Source organism: Annulohypoxylon truncatum (genome assembly GCF_022578515.1).
Source record: "Annulohypoxylon truncatum strain CBS 140777 unplaced genomic scaffold F4807scaffold_69, whole genome shotgun sequence".
Lineage (NCBI taxonomy): Eukaryota > Fungi > Ascomycota > Sordariomycetes > Xylariales > Hypoxylaceae > Annulohypoxylon > Annulohypoxylon truncatum.
Window position 1 is genome coordinate 1 of NW_025953855.1, and position 12,317 is coordinate 12,317.

Sequence of the window (12,317 nt, forward strand, 5' to 3'; positions counted from 1 at the left end):
TAAATTTTATTATAACTATTATATATAATAAAAATTTTATTTTTCTTTAATAAAAATTAATTAATTAAAATATTATTTTTTTTTTAAATAAAAGTAATTTTTTTTTTATTATAAAATAAAACGGTATTTTTTTATTTATATTTTTATTTATTAATTTTAAAATTTTATTAAAATAATCCGTTTAATTAAATTATAATAATTTTTTATTTTTATTTTAAAATATCGTTATATTAAAAAATTATTAAAGATTTTTTTTTTTAATTAAATGGTATTTTTATTTTATTTTTATAATGAATTCGTTCGTTATAATTTTTTTTTTAAATTAATAAATTAATATTATATTATTAATATAAAAAAATATAAGGATTCCATTTCTTTAATAAATATATAATTTATATAAAATAAATTTAAACTTTATTTCTTTTAATATTATAATAAATTTTTTTTATTATAATAAAAATAATTTTTTTATTTTATATAAAACTTTAAATATTTTAAATATAATATTTTTTTTATAATAATTAAAAAGCATTTTTATAAAAATATTATAATTAATTAATGTATTTATAAAAATATTTATAATGTTAAATTATTTTAATTTTAAATTAAAACATGTTATAATAATTATTAATGTTTAAAAAAAACGTTTAATTAATATTAAAATATAAATTTTTTTATTATTAATTTTTTATTATTAATCTTTTTTAATTATTAACCTCGTTTTACATTTAATAAATTTTTTATATTTATCGGTTTTATATATATATATTTATATATAATTAAAAATTTATTACTTTTAATACCTTAAGTTATATTTAAGAATTTTTTTTTATATATTTATTTTTTTATAATTTATTAAATATATTTATTTAATTTTTTTAAATAAAATTTTTATAAAATATTTTTTAACTTTAATATAATGTTTAAATAAAAGTGGTAAATGTTTACGATATAATTTTTTAAAATTCTTTAATAATTTTAAAAATTTTATTTAATTAATATTATTTTTATTTAATGTGCTTACTTTATTTCTTAACTTATTAATATTAAATATTATATATTAAAGAAAAAGTTAAATAATTAATTTATAATAAAATTTATAAAGTTAAAAATAATTAATTTAAATAATTATTATAATAACATAAATAAATTTATTTTAAAAATTTATAAAAATAAAAGAAATAAAAATTAAAAAAGAATTTATTTATGGTTTAAAATTAAATAATTAATTAAACTTTTATCTTTAAATTTTACGTTTATTTTTATGGTTTTTAATTATTTTATTTTCTTTTATTTTAATTATTATATTATTCGTTATTATATTAATATTTTTAATATTATAAATTTTTTTATTTTTAATATAAATTTTATAATTATTATTTTTTTTTTTAAAAAAATAATATATTATTTATAAATTTATAAAAAGTTTTTAATTATATTTTATAATTTTTAATATTTACTTATAATAAATCATTTTTTAAATTATTTATATTTTTTAAAAATAAATTATTTTCATTAAATATAATATTACGAATAACGATAATTTTATTAATTATTAAGTTTTATATATAATAAATATTTATAAAATTATAATTAATTAAATATTTTATTTATATTTATAAATTTAATTTTTATAATTTATTCCGTTTTAATTAAATATTTAATATTATTACGAATGTTTTATATTTATATATTTTAAAATGGGTTTATTTTAATTTTTATTTCGTTATTAAATTATTATTACGTTTAATTATAAACGTATAAAAACGTTTATATAATAATTTTTAATTATAAATATATTTAAAAATATAATTATAAAAATATATTACGGATTAATATATTTTTAATTATAAAAATGTTAATAATTTAACTTTTAATTTTATTACTTACGTTTTTATTTTAATTATATTTTTTAAATGTTTTATTATTTTATTTTATTTTTAAGTATATAAGGTAAAAGGTTTAAATTATATATGTATTTTTTCGAAAAATTATTATATTTTTAATTTAATAAATGTTAATTTATTATTATATTTAATTATTTTTAATTTAAATGTGTGTTATTATTTAAAGATTTTTAATAAATGTTTAAAAGCGGTGTTAATATTTTTTATTAATTTTTTTTATAAATAATAATTTTAAATGTAATTTAATTATTTATTAATAATAAATATAAGGTTTTTATATTTATTAAAACTTTTTTTAAAAGGATAAAAATTAATGGTTAAATAAATTCCGGGTTTATTTTTAATTAATTATTTTTTTCTTTAAATTAACCGTTTAAACTTTAATATTTTATATACGTTATATTTAATAATAATTAAATTAATAATTTTTATTTTTTTAAAATTATTAATTAAATGTTTTAACGTTCGAAGATTAAAATGTTTTAATTAATTATATTATTTAATGGTATTATTTTATTTCGTATTTCGTTTAAATTTAAAATTTATTTTTTTAATTTAATTATAAAATGAACCTTTTATTATTTTATATAATATATTTTCCATAATAAATTAATTATGTTAATTAAATATTTTATATAATATAAAATTATTTATTTTACGGATATATATTTAATTTTTTTAATTATTTTATTAATATTTTTATTATTATAATAATTAAAAAAATATTAAATTATATGTAAAGTTTTTATAATAAATTATATTATATAATCGTATATATTAATAACTTTTTAAATTTTTAATGTAAATATTAATATTATTATATTTTAAAATTTTAATTCGATTATTTTTTATAACGATTATATTTTTTTTTAACATTTTTCGGAAATTTCGGAATTAAAATTATTTATTAAAAATATGGATAATTATATTTAAATTAAATATTATAAAATGTATAAAAAAATAATAAAAAATTATAAACGTTGTTTAAAATATAAAATTAATTACGAACGTAATTATTATTTATAATATCGTTTTTATTATTTTTTAAATTTAGTTAAAAAGTTAATTATTTTTTTTAATTTTTTTAATTATTTTGTTTTAAACTTTTATTTATATTTTAACGGTAGTGGGTTTATTTTTAACGGGTGTGTTTTATTTTTTTTTTTTTTATTTTTTTTTTAATTTAATTAATTTGTTTTTATATTTTTAAATGTAATTTAATTTAATTTTAAATTTTTTAATTTACTTTTAAATATAAAATAAAATAATTTAATTTATTATTTTTAAAAATATATTAATAATTAATAAATTTATATAAACTTAAATATGTTATATATATTTAATTATTTTATTAATTATTATTAAGTTTATACTTTTTATTAAAGTTATTATATTTTTTATTAAAATAATTTTTTTTATTTTTTTTATTTTTTTTTTATTATTATTTTTTTTATTATTTTTATTATTATTTTTATAAATTAATTTAAATAATTTTTTTATTATTTAATTTTTTAATTAAATTATTATTATTTAAATTTTAATTCGGAAAAAATTCGCGATATTATAAAAGTTTATTAAATTATTATTAATATTTTTTTTATATATAATTTAATAGAATATTATTTAATTAAATATTTAAGTTTTAAAAGCTTTAATAAAATTATTAAATTATTTAGAATTATTTTTAATTAATAAAATATTTTTTTTTATTATTTTATTTATAATTTTTTTTTATTATAATATTTAAATATTTTAATTTTTTAATAATTTATTTAATAATTTAATAATTTTATAATATTTATTACGAATTATTATTCGAAGTTATATATTATTTATTTTTATAAATTTTTTTTAAATTAATATATTATATTTAAATAATATATTAATATTATTTAATATATTTAAAATTTAAGTTTTTTAATTTTTATTTTTTTATTATTATATTTTTTTATTAAATTTTTATAAATGTTAAAATTAAAAGTATATATTTATAATTAATATTTAATTATATCGTTAATATTTTAATTAACGTTTTTATTTTTTTTTTATAAGTTTTAAAATTAAGTTTTTAAAGTTTAATTAATTATTTATAATTTTAAAAATTATATTTTTTTTTATTAAAAAATCTTTATATTTTTTTTTAAATATTTAAATTATTAATTTTTATTTTAAAAATATTATTCCATAATTTTTATTAATTAAAGTTTAATAAAATAACGGAAATAATATTTATATTAATTATAATGTTATTTTATAAAATTTATATTTAATTAAATAAATTAAATTATTTAAATTATTAAATTATTATTTAATTTTTAATAATTTTTTAACGTATAAAATTTTTAATTATTAAAATAACGTAAAATTTAATAATTTAATTAATTATATAAAAAAAATTTTATTTTTTTAATTTAAAAAATTATAACTAAAATTAATTATAAAATCTTTAATAATTTTTATATTATGTTTTAAAAAAAATTACGTAAAAGTTAAAAATTTAAAAACATTAAAACATTAAAACATATGGACTACCTGATAACACTAAAATTATGAAATTATATCTGATAACTTCCCCTTAATTTCTCCAACCAACATGAGCAAGCATGGTGCGCGCGATATAACTGGGCGGAGCCGGTAAGGTACCGTAGGTATAGATGCGAATGGAATTTGAAAGATGTTGATTTTGAGTTCCAAGTCCGATTCGACAATCCAAGTCAGGGGTAGCACAGGATAACCCAACTTTGCTTAGCGACTTCGAGTTTATGCATATCCTAAAAAGCTTTAAATGCTGCTAGAGAGGTGGGGTCTTTACTAGGTATTCGTGAGTGAAGAGCTTAATTCGCTGACATCAACGGCATCGTATTTATAGGTATGTACCGAATAAAAAGTAACAATTCCAGGTAGGTAAGTATCTTCCGATTTAGGTTCTAGAAACCTTCAAATATCAGATCGAATATCAAAGCACAAATAGCGACAGGTACAGATAAACTGAACCACAATGAAGCAAGACTCATAAGCCGTTCTAAGGTAATCTCCGTCTTGGCTGAACCTCTTTAAACCCTAACATCCCATAGGCCAGGCTTTGTGTAACTACGAGCCATCACCGCCACCTATTTCGACTCAACACTTGTGGCACGTCATCAACGGAAATGTTTCCGCAGTTACGGGAGGTGCCGTGGAATACTTCATGTACGCAGATACCCATATACAACAGTCCGAAAGAAGCAAGCCTTCAATATAGATGATAAATTTAATATTGATTCCATAAATATACAAATCGTGTTAACAAACACGACAGATAGTAGCATATGGCTCAAGATTCGTCTTACCCCTAATAGGAGCAAATCAAGTCACCCCCCAAGAATAACTTCGTAAGTCAATACCCAACCGCGACGCCAGCGCTTAAGTCCCATATCATGGGGTATACAAAAACATATACGCCACACATTTTCCCTTCCTGCGGCAGGCCTCACACGGCACAGCCTAGTACTAATACAATGAAGCCTGCAGCCTCCAATGTTAATGCAATATGCCCTTCTTTCCCCTATCGAACTCTTTCGGTATCGCCTCGAGAGCGTTTCTCCACCTGGCATGCGCGATATCCGCTTGGACGGTATCACCAGCTTCCCTATGCCAATGCTCCAGCCGCTCTAATTCACCAAGCAGATATCCCATGTCGGGATCCCATTTGCCCTCCATGACCGACACGATCTGCTCCAAGTAGTGCACTGAAAGCTGGTGATTTGATGCCTTGGCAATCGGATCCTCGGCTAGGAAATATTGATGCCTGTGGTAATGTGCTAGCGAGGTAATTGCGATATAGACAAAGAATTCAGTGTTGTATGCGATGCTCTTCGTATTCTCAAGAACCGTATTGGCAAGTTGGAAAACGCGCTCGCTTTGCCACAGCGTCTGGTTTCCTAGAATCAACAGTTCGGTCGATTGGAAAACGGTGAGTTCTTCTATAGCTGTCGGCATAGGTCCCTGGACTAGTTTCCTGAAATCACAACGGCTTTGAAGACGGCGATAAGGTTGGGATCGGTACTGGTACGCCCGCGGAATAAACAATATAGGGTACAGCCTTGCTAATGTATCCGCTGGGAGACCCGAATGCTGTTCCTCGATCAATAGTAACTTTTCAGTGCACTCGAAAACGAAGTCCCAGTACTCTTCGTAGTCGTGAGTGCTCATATATTTCCATATTCCCTGGAAGAGTCGTGCTAAGGGGCCATCTGTTCGAATGGTTGCTGAATATGCAGCGAGATACCTCCACACTTCCTTGACGATCCCCTTGTTTGAAGCATCGAGCACAGTTATTAACAAGTGCAACAGCCCATATATCGACGGCTTTTTGAACATCAAATGCAAGGACTTAAAACCCGCTTCGCACATTGCGCCTCCTCTCTCGTAGTGTCCGACGGAGAACAGCCAGTCCGCATTGGTGATGTCCGTAATGGCGCAACGTACTTCGTCGCCACGATAATGTGCCGCGCACGCGACCAGCGGAGTATCAGGTGGACAATACCAATTCCAGGCCAGATCCCTCGCGCATTGCAAGACAAGCTCCTGTAATGAAAGATTGCCTGGGGCTTGGATAGGCTTGGGGCTTTCGGGGGGTGGTGTAAGACATCGTAGGTTCTCGGGAAGCTTCTCAGCCAAGCCGGGTTCAACGAGATCGTATTGGGAAATTCCTTTTCGCTTGAGGTAAGCATCGATTGCAACCTCCTTCCCGTTGCGATGAAATGCCGTACGCTTGCCGACGGCATTTCGTTGGCGCTGAACCTGAAGCATTGCCACGACATCCTTTTTGCTATTGTTCTTGCTAAACCCCCACTTGTCAAAGCGCGACTTATACATCCTCACACTGCCGACATCGTTAGTAAACAGAATCTAGATAGAGTTAGAATGACCCAATAGCTCACGTCGCTCTGAAACCTTTCTGGCGCATTATCGCCATGACTTCCTTTAGGGGTCTATTCTCATCGAGGTATAATCGTCTTATTTCGGCCTTGTGACTTTCCCATACTTGGGCCGAATGTTGCTGCGAAGGATGAGCTTCTCCGGTCTGCGAAGAGAAAACCGTCTGCATATGAATTGCAGTCGGCTTAACAGGGTCGGCATCGTATTTTGAGACGCTGCTGGTATCAGAGGGGCTAGTGTCGCCGGCGGGAGGAGTCTGCTCCGGGGAGAGGGTCTGCATGACCGGCGTCGATACCGACGGACTCCGGTAAGGAAGCATCATTTTGACGTTGGGGTCAGGCACATAATTATTGACGGAAAATGCGAAGTCGTTATGCATTTTGTTTATATAGTCCGGCAATTCCGAATACCCCTCCAGCTTGGCGATGTCGTTGAAAGAAACAGGACTATGGTCAATCTGCTTTGTTGCGCGCAGACGGCACAAGGATCACCTTCGTCTTAACCGGAGAATATTCTTAGGCGCTTAGTGGAAAAAGCAGAAGGGACGATGAGGATAATATGTTTGATAGGATAATATTATCGGTGCCTAAGTAGGACGAAAAAGCGCAATTTGAAGATGATAAGAATAACAGTACTGTTGGCGAGTAGAAAGAAGGGAAAAGCGCCATAAACGGTAACGAAGGACGAAGGCGGTAGAAGATATCAACTCGGGTATTTCGTAAGGTAAGGCAAGGTAGGGCTTGGGAAGGGGGTGGTATTCAGTGGTATTGAGTGGGGGCGGCTCGAATATTTAATAGGTGGTATTCATAGCGATCATAGCAGTCGCCTTAAGAACTCCAGAGATGCAGGAGAAAGACAAGGTACCAAGGTAGGTTAGGTCGCAGGATGCCTTGCATTGACGTAGGTAACAATACAGTAGTAGTAACGGTGGAGCGTGTTGGAAACGAAGCTGGTGACTCGGGGCTTCTTGGTGTATAAGTCGGTGGAGTGAGGTAGCTTCGCGTGCCTCTTTCGTCCTACGCTGGTACGTATAAGTCCGTAGCGCAAGATGGTTTTCTGATACCCGTTGGCAGTAATTCGTAGAATATCCTGCCGGCTACCCTAGGTATGGCAAGGGCACGTCCTGCATACTAAAAAGGATGCTAGGTGAGAAGGTGGGCCGCGAAGAGGGGGACAATGCTGGGGATGGATAAAGCTTGGCTAAAGACGCCGAGACCAAAGTGGCAGAGTGGGAGTAAAGCTGCGCTAGGAAAAAAGGGGAGAGGTAAGAGAGAGCGAGGAAGATGGCGAGATGGACATGAGCAGCATAGGCTGCATGGGATGGGAGGATGTGGAATTATGGGATGATGGATTAGGGAACGAAAATGGAAATGGAAATGGGATTGGAATTGGACTCGGATGCGATAGGCTAGATCATAGGATATGTATAAGTGGAACCACTGAGATGGGATGTTGCGCCTTTTTGCTCTTTTTGTCCGGTCGTCTTTCCTCCCTCCCTATTGAAACATTTTTTTTATTTTTTTTTACAACGCGCTTGCCCTGCTGTATCCCTTGCCTATCACTCTCTAGTACTAAGTACATAGTATGTAGCAACTTCCAAGGTTCAATTTAGGTTAGCTGGTTAGTAGCTACAAAGGGTACTATCCATAATATTATACATGCTATACAGTTTTCGGTCTTCGGTTTAGTCTACCCTGCATCTCCACTTTCGGAATTGACGGTATGGCAGATGTTTGATATTAGATGTTAAAACGGATTGGACAATCGAACGACATGTCGCAATCTATCTGTGCGTTCCTCCTGTTGCCGCGGATCCGTGGAGATTCCCATCAGTCAATGCACGACAATTCCCCAAAGCCACAACCGCTTCTTTTCTTCCAGAAGCTTTACAAAATGCGATTCCTTGCCGTGCTGAGACCCCAATCCCCAATCTTATGTATATGTACAGTCATCCCGCGACAGGGTTCCCGTCCTGCTTTTAAGGAAAGGCTACGGCTGATAGTGTCTGAATGTCAGACATCCATTCGGATACTACTTCGTACGTACGGGTAGGGGAGGGCTCTAGGTGCTCGGATTCGTCCATGGTGCTACTGTGTGGGTGGTACAGCAGTGCAATATCGCTGTGGACCACGTGGACCATCGATCTAGGACAGATGTCTAGGACTGTACCTAGGTACAGGTACAGCCCATGCTTACCTGCGCTGCTGCCGCAATTCTTAACCCCAGACATCGATGATCCAGTAACTGGGCAGTCCCTAGCAGCCCAGATACCACAGTACGTGATTGTATGGGTTATGCACGTTCGTGGCCCAGGTCACAGTCCTAGGCAAGTTACAGCAAGGTGGCATACACGTGGAGACGGCAGTTTCTGCGATCCAGCTTAAGTAATTGCGGCGATTATCCATTTCATCTTTTCAAGGTTCACTGCTTCGGTATAGTGTCGACTATCACTTCAAAAGAATTACCGAGACACATGGCATGGTATGGGATGGCATATGCCGTTGGATCTCAGAAGAAACAGTAGGAGCCGAGCTAGGGCTTTCCTTGCCTTGACACGAAACCGAATTTGGACTCGACTCGTAATCGCAACGATAATGATTTGTTAAATCAATTGATTAGAAATGATAGCTTTTCTAGTCAATTGGTTGGCTTTATGTGCTGGTGCCGGCTTCTTTGTTGGTAGGCTGCTTCTTGTCGTCTCTCTTAGTGAGGATCTCGTCTACTATGCCCATATCTTTCGCTTCCTGCGCAGTCAAGTACTTGTCGCGCTCCATCATATCTTCGACATCTTTAAGGTTATACTTCTCGTGGTCAAATGCCGCATTGAGATGTTTCCGGTAGATCTCGTTAACCTGGTCGCGTGTGCGCTGTATCTGGTTTGCATAAATCAAGATGTCGCTCGCTGGGCCCTGCGTCCCACCTAGGGGCTGGTGAATCATGATGCTGCTATGTGGTAGGGCAAATCGTTTCCCCTTTTCACCCCCTGTGAGCAATAGTGAACCCATCGAGGCTGCCTGGCCCAAGCACACCGTTGACACCGGAGAGCGAATATAGGACATCGTATCGTAGATAGAAAGCCCAGCGGTCACGGAGCCGCCAGGCGAATGGATATACATGGTTATCGGTTTATCCGGATTGTCGGATTCTAGCCAGAGTAGCTGCGCAACGATCGAGGCAGACACCGTGTCGTCTATAGGTCCGTTTAGACATATTATTCGTTCCTAATTTACCAATTGAGGTTAACGAAATGGAGTGAGACAATACAAAAAGAGTGTTATATGGGCTTGCATACTTGTAGCAACTTGGAGAATATATCGTCTGTACGGCAATATCAGTAAAGCGGTTTCAAATTATCGGCGAATCCGAAACTACGAACATGTCCTCCAACCACCGGACTGTCTGGTCAGCTATCCGGCTTCTCTGCGCAAGCTTCATTGGTCTCGCTTACTGTAACTTCTGTGATATATGGTAAAGGAATAGTCCCTTGGGGAGCTTGGATGGGTCCAGTTGGGAATTGGGAGAAACGGCGGGTGGCGGGTCTCGTCGTCGTCGGTATCGTTCGCAGTGCTGCCCGCCAGAATGGCCGTTGACAATTCATGGTGTCTCGATTAGCACCAAAACCAGTGTTCAAAGGTTGAAATAAGCTCTGATGACAATAAATAAATAAGGTTATTTAGAGTTGGTGCCGTTTCAATGTTCGTTGGTGGTACAGCTGAATTGATAAACTGCAAGCGCAAGGCGGGTAGGTGCCGGGCCTAAGATGCAAAATGCGGTTGGAGCTATGACGATCCACGGCCGAAATGGTACGTACCTTGTGTAGGTGCCACTAAATTGCCTCCTCCATATCAATTTTCGGATCTCTTAGATCTTTCACAATTTTCACCGTCTCAGCCTTCCTAACTCCACAACTTGTATATAATCTTGCCTAGCACGACCAATGTGGTTATGAGACTATGTAAAGCGCTGCGAAATAGCAGTGCCAGTTTCGGCCAACGCGCAACAGTTGCGCCTTATTTCCACCGCCGATACTTCGCCGATGATCGATCTCAACAGCATGGCGATCCTAAGCAAGCGACCCCGCCCATTCGGAAAAAGAGCCACATCATGTACCATGGAATTGATTGGGACAATGCCTTTGAGGTTGATTCGGAGAACAAGAAGGTAGAGACGGCCGCAGGCGATTTGCCGCTGTCGCCCATTATGGACCCTGCGTATTGGGAGGCCAAGAAGCGACATGAAGTCCCAAAAGCGAAGCCCGGGAAACCCCAGAACTCTGTCGAGCGCCAACTCCGCGCCAACCCCTTTGGTATGAATGTTCTTCAATATGGACCAATTCTGGTCTTTTTGTACTGATATTTATATCATATAGCGAAAGCTCTAGCGGCACCTGTGCGAAAGTGCGTCATAACCCGCATTCGTTTACCTAGTTTCTTCCTTCAGGATTTCAAGGTGGTTTCTCACCCCGAGACCGGTAATCCATGGTTAATTCCAGCAAGTCTTATGTCTGACCGGGCTCCCGCGGAAAGTGAAGTAGATACGGAAGAGGTGTCGGAAGCCGAAAGCGGAGAAGATTCAAAAGAGGGCGAAGAAAGTTCAGAGAATATAGAATCCAAATCAGAAAATCTACAGCAGGAGAGCTCAGAATCGGCTGCCACAACAGGCAATGAAGGTATTCATGGTCCGGCCTCCTATGTCTTGGCTAGACAAGATCTCCTCTCCGCTTTCACGGACAAGAACTCGACTCTCGGAGGCGGGCCAAGGCGTCTTATAGGATCGAGTCCGCGATATAGAAGTTTAGATAAAAAGGTTGTATGGCGCAAAGATATGGACACTTACATCCGGGATTTGATGTGTCAAGGCATCGTCAGCGAGCTGCTTTACCTCTCTAGTCTTTGCGCTGAGCAAGGACGACATTATATCGTCAAGTGCTACGGCTGGGACGACGTTCAGTATAAACACAAGGGTTCCGTACTCTGGTTTGCAGACCCGGCCGAAAGCTCTAGCTCAGATGAGACCAGCAATCAACCTGGACCATTCGCAACATTTGATATTCAGAGAACGACCTTTCAAGGCAAGCCATACACCGAGAGTGTAAGCGTCTACAATATGCCTATGTTACTTGGGCCGGAGCATGCTAGTCGTCTTAAGGAGGAGGCACAGACTCTAAGGGACGGCTCCATCTTTATGCTTGCCGGTCGACGAACGGTAAATATACAATTGAAGCTATGGAAGCTACAGGGCTATCTAGCTGACTATAGAGACTGATCATGATAATGAAAACATATAGATCCGCTCTTAGATTTCCCAGGCAGTGTTCACTTTCGTATTGAGAGAGTGTCATTAATCACCACTGAGAATATTAAGGAAATGTCGTGACAGCTCTCATGGCTAGCTACCTACCATTAGGCGAAATGCTTATTCATAAGACACGATACACACATTAACCATATTTATCTAGTACCCCCTGAATTGCTTCACCATGTTCCCAAC

At 32.8% G+C, this 12,317-nt stretch overlaps 3 protein-coding genes across 3 annotated transcripts; 1 reads left to right on the plus strand and 2 right to left on the minus strand.

Moving 5' to 3' along the window:
• Positions 1-5,426: 5,426 nt before the first annotated feature.
• Positions 5,427-7,206, minus strand: F4807DRAFT_454868 (uncharacterized protein; the record flags this gene model as incomplete). Its single annotated transcript, XM_048000640.1, has 2 exons — positions 5,427-6,771; positions 6,830-7,206. The coding sequence occupies 2 exons, from the start codon at positions 7,204-7,206 to the stop codon at positions 5,427-5,429; spliced, it is 1,722 nt and encodes a 573-aa protein (XP_047848659.1).
• Positions 7,207-9,344: 2,138 nt separating this feature from the next.
• On the minus strand, positions 9,345-10,671 carry F4807DRAFT_359950 (Clp protease-domain-containing protein). Its single transcript, XM_047995553.1, has 4 exons — positions 10,276-10,671; positions 10,204-10,222; positions 10,120-10,145; positions 9,345-10,048 (listed from the first exon to the last, which is right to left on the minus strand). The coding sequence occupies exons 1-4, from the start codon at positions 10,423-10,425 to the stop codon at positions 9,479-9,481; spliced, it is 765 nt and encodes a 254-aa protein (XP_047848660.1). The 5' UTR covers positions 10,426-10,671; the 3' UTR covers positions 9,345-9,478.
• Positions 10,672-10,686: 15 nt separating this feature from the next.
• On the plus strand, positions 10,687-12,156 carry F4807DRAFT_448710 (uncharacterized protein). Its single transcript, XM_047999951.1, has 2 exons — positions 10,687-11,133; positions 11,197-12,156. The coding sequence occupies exons 1-2, from the start codon at positions 10,773-10,775 to the stop codon at positions 12,090-12,092; spliced, it is 1,257 nt and encodes a 418-aa protein (XP_047848661.1). The 5' UTR covers positions 10,687-10,772; the 3' UTR covers positions 12,093-12,156.
• Positions 12,157-12,317: the final 161 nt, after the last annotated feature.

Coding starts and splice junctions, on each gene's coding strand:
- F4807DRAFT_359950 (XM_047995553.1), bottom strand. CDS start 10,425: ATGAATTGTCAACGGCCATTCTGGCGGGCAGCACTGCGAACGATACCG. Junction 10,049..10,119: donor TATTCTCCAAGTTGCTACAA/GTATGCAAGCCC, acceptor TTGGTAAATTAG/GAACGAATAATATGTCTAAA.
- F4807DRAFT_448710 (XM_047999951.1), top strand. CDS start 10,773: ATGAGACTATGTAAAGCGCTGCGAAATAGCAGTGCCAGTTTCGGCCAA. Junction 11,134..11,196: donor ACTCCGCGCCAACCCCTTTG/GTATGAATGTTC, acceptor TATATCATATAG/CGAAAGCTCTAGCGGCACCT.